This window comes from Bos javanicus, chromosome 1 (genome assembly GCF_032452875.1).
Source record: "Bos javanicus breed banteng chromosome 1, ARS-OSU_banteng_1.0, whole genome shotgun sequence".
Taxonomy (NCBI): domain Eukaryota; kingdom Metazoa; phylum Chordata; class Mammalia; order Artiodactyla; family Bovidae; genus Bos; species Bos javanicus.
The window spans coordinates 153410732-153426946 of NC_083868.1; the positions used below are offsets into that span (position 1 = coordinate 153410732).

Genomic DNA, 16215 nt, shown 5'->3' on the forward strand with positions numbered 1-16215 from the left:
ATTTATACCGGAGCCTCCTTCTGTCCTTCTCTCTTCAAACTGCCTTTACTATTAACCACTGAAAACACATGGATAAGAATGAAAAAATGAGACATCTCTGCACCCACTATCGCGATTTAACAAACGCTTACGTTTTATTTGCTCTCAGCTGTTATTTTTGCAGAAACACTTTTGGGTGCAGTCTTCATGCCGGCCCCTTTGTCCCCAGTCTTTCTGTCCCTGCTCCTCGCGCCTGAACACGCTACATATAATGCCCAGAACAATACACGGCAAAGGCTCTGACACTTTTCAGGTCATGGCACGTATGACCCCCAGTGTTTATGGATGTTTTCTCATAGAAACCCCAGGCTGCAAGGTTTGATTTATTAAGTAGTCAGGTCCAAACAAATTGATTATTATGTCCAAACAACTTAGCAGTCTTTGGAAAGAACAGAATACATAAACCGAAAAAAAGAGTCTTTCTGTGCATCTTTCAGGTACCACCATTACTTACCACTGGGACGTGTGCACTGGCAACTTCTCAGACCTCAGAATCACACTAGCCCCACCGCCCGCCATCTCCTGTCCCACAGTGACCCTAGCAACCACCCCAAATCCAGCTTCGCAAAGATATGACATCATCCAAAGGAAGTGGGGCCCTTTGACGCTGGTACTGTGAACCACCTCCGGGTGGCAGTGAAAGAGACATCCAACAAGCTCGCTGCAGTGCCTCGGAGGGTCTCAGCACCGAGTCTGGGGCCCTCCAGTATAGGCCTGGACATGGTGCTCAAGAAAGTTCCCCAACTGTCTCCTCTCCCCTTAGCTGTCAGACCCCCTCTCCACTTGGCTGCTTTTCAACTCCAGCTCATAGGCCCACCCACCCATTCCAACATCCCCCCCTAGAACTTTCTTTCCCGGCACTTCCAGAAGGATACGCCCCAAACAGAACTCAACATCCTGCCGCAGCTCTTCCTCCCGGGTTTCTTGTGTGTGGACTTGTCTTTGGACTTGGAGGCTGGCAAGTCTGAAATCCACAGAGTGGACCAGGAGGCCAAAGACCCAGGGAAGAGGGGACGGAGCGGCACTGAGCCTCCGAGGCTGAAGCCCCGCCCTCGGAGATCTCGGTCTTTTAAGTCCCTGAACTGGCTGGACGATGCCCATTCATACTACGGAGACTGGTCTGCTTTTACTGATGCAAATGTTAATCACATCTTTAAAAAATACTGCAGGGCCACACCTAGACTGCTATTTAACCAAAAACTGGGGACCACTGTGTAGCCAACTCGATACACATCACACCCTTCTCTGAGCACTTAATACATGCAAGGCACTACTGCTATAGTGCAGACGGTAAAGAATCTGCCTGCAGTGCAGGAGACCCAGTTCGATCCCTGGGTCAGGAAGATCCTCTGGAGAAGAGAATGGCAACCCATTCCAGTATTCTGGCCTGGAGAATCCCATGGTCAGAGGAGCCTGGTGGGCTACATAGTCCATGGGGTTGGAAAGAGTCGCACACGACTGAGCGACTAACAGTCCAATCCAATACACTGTTCCTAATGCTGGGGATACCGAGGTGAAACAGCAACAAGAAAAACAAAACAAGAACCATGCCAGCCTCATGGACCTTACTTTCAGGAGCAGAGAAACAGACATTAGATGCGTAAAAATAATGAAGTTCAAGCTTGAAAGAATGTCGCATAAAGACAAGGCAGGGATTTAAAAAAAAAAAAAAAAGGTGATCAGGGCAGGCCTCCCGCAGAAGGCGACAATGAGCAGAATTTGGGAAAGGCAAGCCCTGGGAGAAGTGGGCAGACGCAGCCGTCACGGCAGCAAACATGCTGGAGCCTTTGGGACCTGCCGGGAGGCGGGGCGGCCTGGGCAGCAGTAGACTCAGGGAGCCGCGAGCTGGTGCTCGTGGGCAAGACGACCCCCCCCCCCACCGGCAGCCTCAAGGCAGGTGAGAGGCCCCGGAGGGTTCCGAGCCCAGAAGGAGGCAGGATCCCTCCAACCCTGGGAAGGGCAAGACCAGGTGGTGACCAGGGGTGAGGAGCAGTCACATTCTGGACATGGCTGGAAGGTAGCCAGTGGGATTTCTCGAGGGTCAGGAGACGGGGCATCTAAGATGCATCCAGGGCGTGTGCTCTGAGCTCCTTGCAGCGGCCTCCTCCCACGGCGGATGGAGCCAAAGGCGGTGGGAGTCTGCTCTGGCTCCGTTAACTCCAGCCAAGGACAGCAGGGCGAGCAGCGGGATGGACCTGTCTGGGGCTAAGCCCCGACGCTCCTGGCACTGCCCCATCTTCCTACCGGAGCACCAACCTCCTGAAGGCAGCCACTGCCTCGTCTCCCGAGAACGGCTACCCCAGGGCCCTGCCGCAACAGGTGCACGAGAAACACGACTCTGTGGACAGTCTTCAGGAGCAGTGAGGATGCCGCAGTCTGGGAAAGGAGGGAAAGAGGGCTTGGGAATACCTGTCCATTGCTTCCAAGTCCACCTTTCTGAAAGCACGGCACAGGCATTGGGCTGTGGGCTCTCTGGAGCCAGACCGCCTGGATTCAGGTCCCAGGCCCCAACTTCCTAGTCAAGGCACCTCAAGTTCAGTTCAGTTCAGTTGCTCAGTCGTGTCCGACTCTTTGCGACCCCACGAATCACAGCATGCCAGGCCTCCCTGTCCATCACCAACTCCCAGAGTTCACTCAAACTCATGTCCATCGAGTCGGTGATGCCATCAAACCATCTCATCCTCTGTCATCCCCTTCTCCTCCTGCCCCCAATCCCTCCCAGCATCAGAGTCTTTTCCAATGAGTCAACTCTTCACATGAGGTGGCCAAAGTACTGGAGTTTCAGCTTTGGCACCATTCCTTCTAAAGAACACCCAGGACTGATCTCCTTCAGAATGGACTGGTTGGATCTCCTTGCAGTCCAAGGGACTCTCAAGAGTCTTCTCCAACACCACAGTTCAAAAGCATCAATTTTTCCTCGCTCAGCTTTCTTCACAGTCCAACTCTCACATCCATACGTGACCACTGGAAAAACCATAGCCTTGACTAGACGGACCTTTGTTGGCAAAGTAATGTCTCTGCTTTTCAATATGCTATCTAGGTGGGTCATAACTTTCCTTCCAAGGATAAGCGTCTTTTAATTTCATGGCTGCAGTCACCATCTGCAGTGATTTTGGACCTCAAGGAAGCCGCTTAACCTAAGGGATCTCAATCATAAAATGGGGAAGGACTGCAGAATCCACTGGCAGGGTGAGGATTAAATACGTTAACAACTGTCAGGCCCTAGGCATCTAGAAACAACTGTCTGGATGTTAATTGTTATTAGTTGTTATCTAACAATTAGTTGCTATTAGTTGTTATCATGGATATTACTTGTTATCCATGATCAAGATCCCTGTTAACCTGCCATAATTAAACCACACTGAAAGGGTGCTTATAAAGTGTCCCAAGACACTGGAAAAAATCCCCGAAGACCTCTCCAAATTAAAGAAGTGTTTAAATGGACAGTCTGATTACCTGTACTCTGCATTCTCAAAATTTTATAAGACATGATATGATCACGTTCTCTTAACCGGAGTCTGCAATTAACCTAATTTCTTCTCATTCACCTTTATGGATAAGGTCTATTACAAAAATTTCTCCAAATTTGAGGAATTTGGGAGTTACTCCATAAAACCTGAAGGCTTCCTTAGAAGGATTTCGTTGGGGGTGAAATACGAAGTAGGGAGTTTCAACACACACTCGCACACAAACACACCTGCACACACACACGCACATACGCACAAATGGAAGCTGATGATCCTTTGCAAAGAATAAACGCTGCCCATCCACAGGGTCCACCTAGGGAACAGCACAGTTTAGGGACAGTTTAGTTTTAAAAGCCAAAGGAGCACGGTCAGTGAGGTGCCTCTGGCTTCCTGGGTGAAAAGTGTGAAAACAACCAACGCACCTTCATAAAGTGGCGTGAGACTTGGTGAACGTCAGACAAGATGCGCACTCGTAGCTGATGCTGACTGCCCAGCTCTGGCGGGTCTGGCTTTCCCACCGACACCCGTGGGCTGGTGCCCGCTCCTCTGAACCCAGCCTGAGTAGTGGACGCCCCTAAGGGGGACAGCCAGGCCCCCTCCCCATCACCCTACGCCACCAGCTACAACCTGCGGGCCCTCCAGCACCTCTACCCCATGGGGGCAGGCCCGACCCAGGAAAACCCCCACACAGCACCCTCGGGTACCCCAGAGGCTGTCTCCTCCACCTCAGGCCTGGCAGGCAGCCACCACACGTAGAATGTGACCTAATTTTCTAGCTCTTTGGTCCTGGCCCTGCTGAGAACGCTTTTTCTTCGTGAATTCAGCCCAGGTAGGGAGTAAGTAACACAAATGCATATTTAAAAGCTGAACTGAATTCTTCTTTGGAGAGCAAGGAATTAACAGGGCTTCAAGCCGTGGCCATCACTTGCCCGCCGTACTGATCTTTTCAGAGAAAGCCTCTTGGTAAAACACACAATAATGATAACGTAAGCCCCTCTGGGGGCCCAGGAGAAAAGGGAAACTCAAATTTATGTCAAAAACTGAATGTGAATGGGAGGAAAGATCTCTCTCTCTCTCTCTCTCTCTCACACACACACACACACACACACACACACACAAACCTTTAAAAGGTAAACATAAAAGAAACGTCTGGCTAAATTTATCTCTTTGTCAGTGAAAAATAGCCTAAGCTTTAGCCAAGAGTGTTGCCAATTCTTATCCAGAAGAACAAAAGAGAACCACTCGCTATAGAGCAGCGCCATCAAACCAAACTTTCAGCAGGGCTGGAAATACTCCACTTCTCCTGCGTCCAGAACAGTAGCCACAACCACATGTGGCTCCAGAGCCCTTGAAAGGCGGCTGGTGAGGCTGTGGAACTGCACTTCTAATCTTATTTCATTTTGATTCCTTGATATTCAGATGTAAATAGCCTCCTGTAGACCGTGGCTACAGCACTGGGTGGCTCAGTGACAGACACTCAAACTAAACAGCTGGCAATGTCTTTCTTTTCCTACAATAAAGTTATAGTGAGATAACTAATAATACCTTAAACTGTCATCAAAACAAGTACCTCCATCCGGGCCCCAGGTGCGCCAAAAGAAACGGACAAGAGACTTGAGAAAGTGAGTACAGGGTGCGTTTCCTGCAACTTCGTCCCCACTGCAGTTTACATTCTATTCTACAGGGGCCTTCTGCCTTTGGAAACCTGTGCTCGCAGATGGGATCTGCATTTGTGAAACCAGAACGTCCATGAAATACGAACAAAATGTGAACTTGGGACAAGTTCCTTAACCTCGCTGAGCTTCAGTCGCCTCAGAGCCGAAGTACAGATAAGATTAGCGCCTACCTCTCATGAGAGTTAGATTCGAAGTGGGCACTTGGCACGGGGTAGCTATAATTAGTATTCTGTTAATAACAATAGTAAAATCTATCATAAGATAAGAACAGTGCTCCTTAGAATGGAAGTCTACAGCTGGCAGTTTTCCTAATAGTCTGAACCTGTTTCCCAGGCGGTAGTACAGTGGCCTCCAGTGAAAATATGCCTTGGGGTTCTGACATCTTGGCAATCCCTGTCAGCCTCCAGAGAGGTAATCACCCAGATGGGTACCATGAGGGTTATTCACAGCCTCTGCCCTGTGGCAGGTGCTGTACTAGGCTGGCAGACGAGGGGAGCAGTCCCCAAACACAGGCCAATGTCTCGCAATCTCTTACACGTCCCCTGACCCCACTGACGCACCTTGGCGAGATGTAAAGGCTTCCTCCTGGGGCCCACGTCGGCAGGACGCCCCACTCCTGCTTCCTGGATCCGCGAAGACCAGGTTTCCTTAAGGGCTGAATACGAGAGCGGACCTGAGAGGGAACGGCCCGTTTTCTCAGCCAGGACAAGAAGAAGGGTGTTAACAGGCCGCATTTCTCACTGACAGGCCAAATCACTCTAACAGAAAAGCCATGTTCTCAGAGCCTTCAAAAAGTCAAATCTGACCTGTCTCACAGAGCAGACAAGACGCCTTTCAACAGCCAGCTGCCCCAGTCAGAGAAATCCAATGGGAATCTCCACCGGATTCCCAGCAACCAGACCAACGCATCAGAAATCCCCCAAGAGTGTCAAAGCAGAACTTCAGTGGAATTCTGCGAGGTTGTGGGGGGTGGGTATTTTTCTTTATACAGAAAGTACTCAATCTTCTTTCACAACCAAGGGGACGTTCCCCTTTGGAAATCCCTTCTCTGAAGACCTCTAAAAATAAAACATCTGTCTGATAATGCACAATAATTTAAGAGTAAACCCATTTACCTGCAGAGTCAGGGATTTCCCTTAGCTCCTCCATCTACAAAACAACACGTTCCAGACTGTCTCGAGTGGTCCCGATTTTTGGCACCTTTGAGCCCAGAAGAACACTGGTCAACCATGTTCTTGACTTTGAGCTAGGGAAATGAGCTGTGGTATCTGGAATCTCACACATGTATTCCTTGCTTATGGGAGTGTAAAATGGTCTAATCATGTTGGGAGAAAGTTTGACAGTTTCTTATAAAGTTCACATCTTTTATGACCCAGCAATTTCACTCCATTTACCCGTGAGACATGACAGCACATGTCCCTAGGGAGACTCGTAAACAAATATTCACAGCAGCTTCATTCCAAAAACCTGGGAATAACTCTTGTGTCCATTAACAGGGGAATATATAAACTGGTATAAACTGATCCTGGATCTTAACTCAGCAAAAAACAAAACAAAACAAAACAAAAGGACTGAATTACTGGTACATAAAACATGAGTGAATCTCAAAAACATGCTGAGTTAAAGAAGCTTTACACAATATTGTGGATTTCTACAATAAATGAAGTTCAAGAACAGGCTAAACTAGCTTTGAGTGATTGTAAAAAAAAAAAAAAAGGGTGGGGGCACAGACTGACTGGGAATGGGGATGAGGGAACTTTCTGGGGGCAAGGGCAACATTCTCTACCTTGATTACAGACGAGGGTTATACAGGTGTAGGCATCTGTCAAAACACTATGCAAATGCTACCCTCAAGATCTGTGCATTTCACTATATGTAGATACGTATGTATGTATAAATTCACCATAGGAATAAATTTCACCTTAAGAAAGTCATGAACGTATACTGAACTCTAACAAAAGTTCTAGAGGTGACCCATACGAATGTTCGTAATTTAATTTAAAATGCATAAAACAGTAAGTTGAACTGATGGATGGACAGAGGATGAACAGATGGACAGACGTATATAATAAAGCCAATACAGTACTGCAAAATTACGGCCTCTAGATACGGGTGTTTGGGTGGTCACTGTTCTTCCAAGTTGTCCATATTTTTTAGAAGGAGCTGGGCATTGGAAGAGTCCCAGGACCTTCTCCCTAGCCCACCAACTCAGAAATCTAGCAAGACACCCATGCCCACCAAACCAGGGGCCCACATAATTTCAGTTCTGCTGAAAAGTTAAGGTTGGAAGAATGCAAGTAGCTTTACAGGAACTCACATCACTCATGCCAAAGATTTTCTGCCTGTTTCCCTACAGACAAAGCAATTATTTGAATGGAAGCCAAAAATTCCTGCTCCAGAGGGAGAAAAAGAACTCACTGACTTGTATTCCCAATTTACTCTTTCGGTTCCTGCACCAGATCAATTAGCTAACTGCACAACACTCCCCCTTCCATGTGCCCCAGGGTCCAAGCAGCCAAAAGACAAACAAAGAAAAACCAACCCAGCGACAGAGGGATGACGCCCTGCCTCTCAGACCAGAAACCCCACTGAAGGCAAAAGAGGAAGCAGAGCTCCCTCTGAGGTTAAAGTGATTTCACTGAGGTTAGCACACACATGCAGCGAAGAGTCCCGAACAGCTTGCTGCTTTAACCCCTCTGCCGGCTTTGGTGACATCGGGGGTCACTTGAACTTGGTAGGGAATTCAGCCCTGCAGAGGTATCCGGGGTTGAGGACACGCGGGGTGCAACGCACACCCTCCCCACAGGCGCAGAGGTCGCTGACACCACACCCGCCTTCCTTCCTGGCCGGGGCCTCACTTATCCTGAGATGACACCCTATGGCCCGACTGTGCCCAGCATCTGAAAACAGCTGTACCACCAGTTACAAGAAAGGACTGTTGCTGGAAGCCAGGGCAGTCACTCAAACACAGGGATCCGGGCCAGACTGTTGGGTTTTTTTTTTTTTTAACTTTTTGTTTTGAAAACCCCTAACAAACTCGGTGACACCACCCAACGTCCCCGGGGACCACCCGCAGCCACAGAGGGGAGCCAGCAGGCAGCGCCCCCGGGTTACAGCCCCGCGGCCTCCACGCGGCTCTCGGTGCCAAGGCAGCGACCGTGCAGGTGAAGGGCACCAGCCCCGGTCCGGGAGGCGGGGGTGGGCATGCGCGCCCGCGGGGCTTCCCGAAATAAACGCCGCCGCCGCCACCCTGCCCTGACCCAGGTCCACCCTGGGGCCTAAGAAAGCGGCGAGGACGAGGGAAGAAACCCCCTTACGGAAGGCGAGACAGCAGTTTTCGGTGCCGGGAATTCCCGGCGCCCCGAGTCTCAGCGCCTCCGGGGCCGCGCGGCTGGCAGCCCTGCCCCGGGACGGACGCGCCTCGGGAGGCGCACGCACCCCGCCCCAGCTCCCCGCCGCCTCACGCCCTCCTGAACCCGGATTCCGGGATCAGCGCCCGCCCGCCCTTCGAGGAGGGCGCCGTGCAGAGTGTCCCAGACCCACCTGTAGCCTCGAAGCCTCCCCTCCGCTTCCTCCCCCGGCGCCCCCGGGCCGGCGGAGCCCATTGCCCACCACAGACCGCTCTGGGGGTGCCTCTCCCCCTAGCGCGCCAAGGCTGATTTCTTTCTTTCCTTTTCAGAAAAGTTGGCCCAAGACCGCCGCGTCCCACGGAGCCGGCCCCCGGCGCCATCCAACCCAAGCCCGGGCGCAGAGGACGAGGGAGCCCCGGCGCGCCGGAGCAGCACGCCCAGGCCCCCGCAACCTGCAGGGAGGCGCCCCGCGCCGGGCTCTCCCCGCCCGCCGGGGTCCCCGCACCGCTGCACCCACCTCCGCCCCGAGTCCCACAGGCGCCCACCTACCGCTCGGGGCCGGCCGGCGAGAGGGCGCGCGCGGGGGCTCCCGGAGACAGCGTGTTCCGTCCCGGGAGGAAAGTTTGTGCCATGCAGAGGGGGCGGCGTGGGGGAAGGCGTGGGCGACAGGGGGTGGGCGTGGGGCGGGCGGCGAGGCGGGCCCGTGCGTCCGTCCCCCCCGCGAGCGGTGCGTGCGTCCTGCCCAAGAGCCCGCGGCCGCCGCGCTCCCGCTCGCGGCGCCCAGAGCCCGGCGCGCTCCGCCCGCAGCCCCGACGCGCCCCCGTCGCCGCCGCGCGTCCGCCGCCTATACTTCCTCTTCCTCTGAACTCACGGGCAACAGACGCCGCGCGGCATCTTCTGGGGAGTCGCCGGCGCGCCCCGCGCCCACCGCGCGCTCCTACGCCGCGCCCCCGCGCCGCTGCCCCCACGGCGCCCCCACCGCGCCCCGCGATCCGCGCTCGCCCCGCGCCCCCACCGCGCCCCGCGCCCGCCGCGCGCTCCCACGCCGCGCCCCCGCGCCGCTGCCCCCACGGCGCCCCCACCACGCCCCGCGGCCCCACCGCGCCCACCCCGCGCCCCGCGCCCATCGCGCCCCCCGCGAACCTCGCCCACCCCGCGCCCCGCGCCCATCGCGCCCCCCGCGAACCTCGCCCACTCCGCGCCCCCGCGATCCGCGCGCTGCCCACGGGCTCCCGAGTCACAGACCCTCGAGCCCCGTGGCTCCCCCGCCCCCCTCTCGACCCCTGGTAACCGAGGTCACAAGATCAGGAGCGCGTGTGGGGGACACGGACCTCCTCCCCCACCAACTCCGGACCAGGTGCCCTCCGAGGGCGCCGAGGTGCGGCGGGGCGGGAAAGACGGCTGAGGGATCCTCCAGCATCCAGATGCCGCAGGTGGCCTCGTCCCTGGGCCCTTGAGTTATTTGCTGGGCATTTAGTGCCTGGGGAGCCGGTTAGTGCCACTGTCCGCTTGCCACGCCCTCGCCCACGTACTGCAGGTGCCCAGAAGATGTGGGAAAACCTAGGGAACCAACTTCAGGCCGCCCGAGGAGGCGGTTAGACGCATAAAACGTCAGGGCTGCCTTAGTGAAGCCGAGATGGGCGGCCGTGAGCCTGTTGGAAGTCTTTGTTCGTGGAGCGTTTTAAACAAAGCAGAATTAAAACGTCAGGGTTACTACCCGGGCCCTAGGGCCAGGGTTCAGGGTGGGCCTTGGGCCTCCATGCGTATTTGCCTTCTGTGTGATGTGGGTGACTCACCGGCCCTGGGCCTGTTTTCTCCTTTGTTAGGTAGCACTTTCTCGTGGGTTTTCTAAGTACAGTGTTTAGGAAAGCACCCTATAACTTAGCTGTTACCCTCTTGTTGTTTTAAGGGGGCCGCAGTAAGACAGCCGTTCAGTTCAGTTCTGTTGCTCAGTCGTGTCCCACTCTTTGCGACCCCATGGACTGCAGCCTGCCAGGCCTCCCAGTCCATCACCAACTGACATAATCTAATTAATTGCCTACATTTTCTGATTGGGCAAAGAGGGGGTTTTAAGCATTGGAGCCCACAGGATGGAGGGCTAGTGTAGGCCCCAAAGTGTTTTAATGGTGTCCTTCTGGTACTAATAACACCCCCCAGGGGTAAGGAAGCCCTATTTTGTTTTCATTCCAGTAAACACAGTTTCTGGAAGACTTCCCTGTTTGCTTTTGCCCTGGCCGTCCCAGTTCTGTGCTCCTCCCCACCTCCCACTGTGTGTGTGTATTTGCCCCTTTCCCTTTCCAGCCCCGGCTGGCTGGTGTCGCTCACCACTACCCTGGCTCTCCCAGTCTCTCCCCTGCTTGGCTTGCCATCTGGGAGAAAACGGGATCAGACGACAGCCCATGTCCACATTCAAACAGTATCATGCGGGAAAGGGTGTCCTCTGGCAGCAGTGATGGTTTTGAACACCCACCTATAAGGCCAAAAGGAGGAATCTTTGTTTTTTATATGCCCGAGGCCTAGAGTTATTGCAAGGCAGGGTCCGTCTGAAATCTTTCTGATCCTTACATGGGAGAAAGAAACCAATATTTCTAGGTCAGTAGTTCAGAGTAAACACGGGATATTTAAAAGACGATAAAGGGAAAAAGGGGGAATGCCGCATAACTTGGTGTATTTGGGGGAGAAGGTTGATTTCTTTTAAGCAAATCATTTCCACTCTGTACAATTTTTGCATGTATTTTTTATTTTTTTAACACTAGGTCCTTGGGGTTAATAAGTTACTCTGTTTTCATTTTCTTCCACTCAACCTTTTCCTGAGTACTGACAGTGTGTAAATGTCTTAAATGATCTTGTTTCCTGATTGGACCTGCATTTTTTTAGGGTTTTTCTAGAACTGACCTTTCCCCCTAGATATTCTGACGCTTCCTCTTTGGTACACAGCAGGTGTTTAATCCACATACATGGAGCGGATGTACACAGCAGGTGTTTAATCCACATACATGGAGCGGATGTACACAGCAGGTGTTTAATCCACATACATGGAGTGAATGGGTGAGTCATTCATATCCAGACCTTTTTCAGCCCCGTGTAACATACACTGATCAGTTACCTGGAGTATGATGCTTCTCTTTCACCTGGAATAGCCAATAAGGGGACGAGGTTGGGTTCCTTTGTATTGTGTAGAGGTCAGCCTTGATTTTCCTCTTGACTGCCGTGGACTGGCCAGCCAAGGGATACACCCTGGGCAGCTGGGCCTCACCTCTGACTGACTTCATCCACCCAGCATCAACCCCAAAGATGCTGGAGCTGTATCCTGGTGGGTTACCTTGGCAACCTCACAATGTCATCTGTTAGAATGTCCTAGGGCGGCAGCTTTTAATTCTGTCACAGCGGTCTCATCGGGGGTCATGTAATGGTGCTGTTTTTCCTCTGCTCACACTTCCTCCCCCTATGATTTAACACTAAGTACTCAAGGAGGGAGCCGAACACGGGGAAAACCAAGCTATTACGGCCCAACAGGTCACAGATGGCCCCAGCGCTGGGATCATGAGCGTTTGCAGTCGATAAAATGCAGGCCCCAAGTTAATGGGGAAACTGGTTCTCCTCACACCCCCTGTGGAAAAGAGAGGAGTTAAGCGAGCCTAGGCAAGCGTGAGAAGCAGTCGTGGCCAGACTGTGCAATTCCTGTAAAAGCTTGGTTCCCGGAGCCCCCCCACTGGAGCAATTCTCTCCCTCAGCCTCAGCAGTATCGCCCCACTCTGGAGATGATTAAGGCCATGGGTACCGCCGCCGGAGCACTTGTGATGCACTGCACCTCCCCTGAGCCTTGCTGAGAGGGAAAATCCTAGCTAACCTTCAGTCCTGCCCCGCTCCCCCACCCCCACCCCCAGCCCGTGATTTCCCCACCACACTGCACTCATCCCCTCTCCACCAACTTCGCTTAAAAACGCTCGGTTCCCGTCCTTGTGTGGAGAGCAGCAGCAACTTCTGCAGAAAACAGACCCATCAGAAGCTACAGAGCCTGAAGAGCTACTGACCTAATTGTTTATTTGCAGGACCACCAAAACCAGATCTTCTCCAGGGCAGCTGAACAGCAACATTTCAGGGCTGACAGGAGAGATAAGCAAACTCATATATGCCCTGGAGGTGCAGGGATTATTCATCTTTATCATCACTGTTAGTATTTTAAGTGGGTTTGCAGCCACAGTGAGATCACAGTTTTGCCAGCCGCTCCATACTGAATGGCTGCAGAAAGCTGGCTCCGTGTAGGGCAATACTCTTTCATTTAAGGAGTTTCTCTAAGTTGCACCAGAGCCGGTGGTTTTCACAGAAGCCCCCTGCCCCTTGTTCATTGCGATGGGCACATGCTTACAGACACACCCCAAGCCAGTCCATGGCGCCCCTGGTCCCAGTGGAGCAGGGCCCCTTCAGGCGAGCGTCCAGACGTGCCCTGCAGCCGCTTAGCCGTGTGGGAGTGTGCATTGGGGCGGGGCGGGGAGGGGAGCCTGTCAGGATGTTTTGTATGTTTGCATTGATGGCCAAGGCCGAGGACTTTGTCCAAAGTGTAGTCAAACTAATACTTTGCCACCCGCAGACACCACCAGTGTCAGGAAATGTTTGAATGATTGCCAAATGTTCCATTCACCCCAGTATTTTTTTTTTTAATTGTTATTCTGCTCCTGAATCCACTCCTTGTTTTATCTCTGAATTCCCAGTCTGTCAGACAGGCAGTTCGGGGAAGCAGGGGCCCTCCTGTGGCTGAGATAGAACGTGCTCTCTGGAGCAAAGAGCAGTGCGAGACTCAGGAATACAGTGTGAAGCGCACTGCTACTGCTGGCCTTTACCAAGAGCCACACCTCTGCACTGGTCATTCCACTAGTGGGACACACCTATTTACTTGCATTTGGGAACAAACTTTATTACCAGAGATAGAAACATGTCAGTTCAGTCGCTCAGTCGTGTCCGTCTCTTTGCGACCCCATGGACTGCAGCACGCCAGCCTTCCCTGTCCATCACCGACTCCCCAGAGCTTGCTCAAACTCACGTCCATCAAGTCGGTGATGCCATCCAACCATTTCATCCTCTGTCGTCTTCTCCTCCTATATATATATATATATATATATATATGCAAATGTGTAGGAAGTCTGTATGTTCCACAGATGTAAGAAAATAAAGGAGATTGTGGAAATAGCTCATTAAATAAATGATGTAATATTTTGATGTATTAATTGATTTGATTTCCCTTCCTCCACTGTATTTCTTTTTTAAAAACCTTTCCCCCTTTTTCTTTTTTTTTTTTTTAAATTGAAGTATCGTTGCTTTATGTCATGTTAGTTTCAAATGTATGGCAGTAATTCAGTTTTATGTGTCTATATATATGTGTATATATATGTTTATATTCTTTTTCAGGTTTTTCCCCTTAGATTATAATAAGATACTGAGAATAGCTGTTTACCTAGTTTGCATACAGTAGTGTGTATATATTAATCCAAACCCCCTAATTTTATCCCTTCCCACCCTCTTTCCCCCTTGGTGGCCATAAATCCGTTCTCCGTGCCTGTGAGTCTTTTTCTGTTTTGTAGATAAGTTCATTTGTATCTTTTTTTTAGATTCCATGTGTAAGCGATATCATACGACACTTGTCTTTGTCTGACTTACTTCACTTAGTATGATAATCTCTAGGTCCATCCATATGGCTGAAAATACCAACCTTTCATTCTTTTTATGGCTGGGTAATACTCCACTGGACTGCACTGTATTTCTTGTTACGCTTTACCAACCTTATTCTTACTGATTTAGACAGCTAGAAAGAAAGTGAGTGTTAGTCATGCACCAGAGTCTGACTCTTTGTTACCGTGAACCATAGTCCGTGGGATTTTCCAGGCAAGAATACTGGAGTGGGTGGCCATTCCCTCCTCCAGGGGATCTTTTCAACCCAGGGATTGAACCTGGGTCTCCTGCATTGCAGGTGGATTCTTCACCATCTCAGCCACCAGAGAAGCTCAGAAAAAGCATCATTTGCCACCAAGGAAAGTTATCATGAAAACACCAGGAAAAAAAAGCCAGATTATTGGGTTTGGGGTTTCCAAAGTCAAGGTCCAAACATGAAATGAAAAACTCTGGAAAAAATGAAACCAAATAGAACCATTGTTCCCTATCATATCTCCTTTCCTTCCCCACTACCCATCACCACCCCATACACACACACACATACACACACATGCCTTCCAGGAACAGATTGAAGTTGTCAGGCTGGAGCACAGGGAGCAGAAACAGAGGGGCTGTGTCCATAGGGTGGCAGTTTGTAGGACTCATGGACCGATCAGAGTCAGAAATCAGAAACGCAGCTCCTCTGCTCAGAGGAGAATCACCGTCCACAACCACTTGAGAACCCTGCACACAAGCGGACAGCAACCCTTAGAACTGGACATCCGGCAGTGAGCTTCCATCGACAGCCAGAGCGCAGCCTCTGGCTCATCCAGGGACGTGACTCTTATTCCTCTAGTTCAGTTCAATCCTCACGTGAAGGCCTAGGATGCTGTGAAGCCCTAGAGATGGAGAGTGGGGCTCTGCCCACCCCACCCCTGCAGGGAGTTAGGAGATCCAAGAGTGTGAAGATGCTCCTGCCAGCCTCCAGACCTGTACTTCAATGGACGTGAGTGGACCAGCTCAGGGTCTTCCTTCCGAGCAGGACTGTGATCACTATCAGTGCTGTTCCCCAAATAGTTCTGGTCCTCCTCTTCCAGTCTCATGGTAGATTTGCTTTTCCCAGCTCCTTGAGGCTGGGAGAGGCTATGTGGCTAGTTCTGACCGGTGAGTTGTGAGCAGAGGTGACGTACGTCACTCCACAGCAATTACTTCATGGTTAGGAGAGACTTTGCAGAGCTCTCGCCCCTGTCTCACGAGGCCACTGGCAGCATTCCGCATGGTGGCTGCTCCTCAGTCTAGTCCACAAATGGACTACAAGTCCTTTGTTTATACCGCACAGCATCCTAATCATTACCTATTAGAATCCATCAGATGCTCTGGAAGGCATCACGGGTATATCTAGGAGCTGAAAGAACAAAGGCGGAATCCAATTAGAGGACTGTTTCCTATATTAACCTGGAAACCTGGTAATTCTCAAGATGTCCAGCTAGAAAGGTCCATGTTGAAAAAGCAATAAGAGCTCCTCTTTACTTGTTCATTTAATGTTAAAGCACTTCTTGAGAACCTAGTATGTGCCGACACTAGGCTAGGATGCAGTGGGGAAGGAACAGGTCCTATTCTCAGAAAGCTTTCAGTCTAGCAACATTCAACAGTTAATAATGATTGAAAATGGATGTAGAGCCCACAGCAGCTGAGAGATTGGCCCAAGGTAGTACTTAGTAAACGGTGAACTGGGACTTAGGCTGTTTTAATCCAAATTTTGTGCTATGTTAATTATCCCAAATGACTTTAAAGTAACAGCATCTGTATTGCTTCACGTCTGCTTGATAGAGCAGGTAAGATTTAATTCTAGGCTGCCTTATACCTCCCTCCTAATGTTTGCTGAGATCTGGATTTTTTTTTAATAAATACAACTTTTTATTGCATAATTACTACCTAGCACAAAGCCTAACAAATAATAGGCTCTCAAATGGTTTTGTGTGTGTGTGTGTGTGTGTGTGTGTGAAGCATGTTTAAATGAATAAATCAACTAAGAAG

General features: G+C 51.2%; 2 protein-coding genes across 2 annotated transcripts in view; one reads left to right on the top strand and one right to left on the bottom strand.

The window, feature by feature from the left end:
• Positions 1–9355, bottom strand: part of RFTN1 (raftlin, lipid raft linker 1) — a 227134-nt gene extending 217779 nt beyond the window's left edge. The window contains exon 1 of the mRNA XM_061425251.1: positions 9082–9355. The gene's annotated coding sequence lies outside the window, so the exon portion shown is untranslated. The remainder of the gene's footprint in view (positions 1–9081) is intronic.
• LOC133252587 (uncharacterized) lies at positions 8849–14085 on the top strand. Its single transcript, XM_061425280.1, has 2 exons — positions 8849–11580; positions 12049–14085. The coding sequence occupies exon 1, from the start codon at positions 9163–9165 to the stop codon at positions 9820–9822; it is 660 nt and encodes a 219-aa protein (XP_061281264.1). The 5' UTR covers positions 8849–9162; the 3' UTR covers positions 9823–11580; positions 12049–14085.
• Positions 14086–16215: the final 2130 nt, after the last annotated feature.

Coding starts and splice junctions, on each gene's coding strand:
- LOC133252587 (XM_061425280.1), top strand. CDS start 9,163: ATGCAGAGGGGGCGGCGTGGGGGAAGGCGTGGGCGACAGGGGGTGGGC.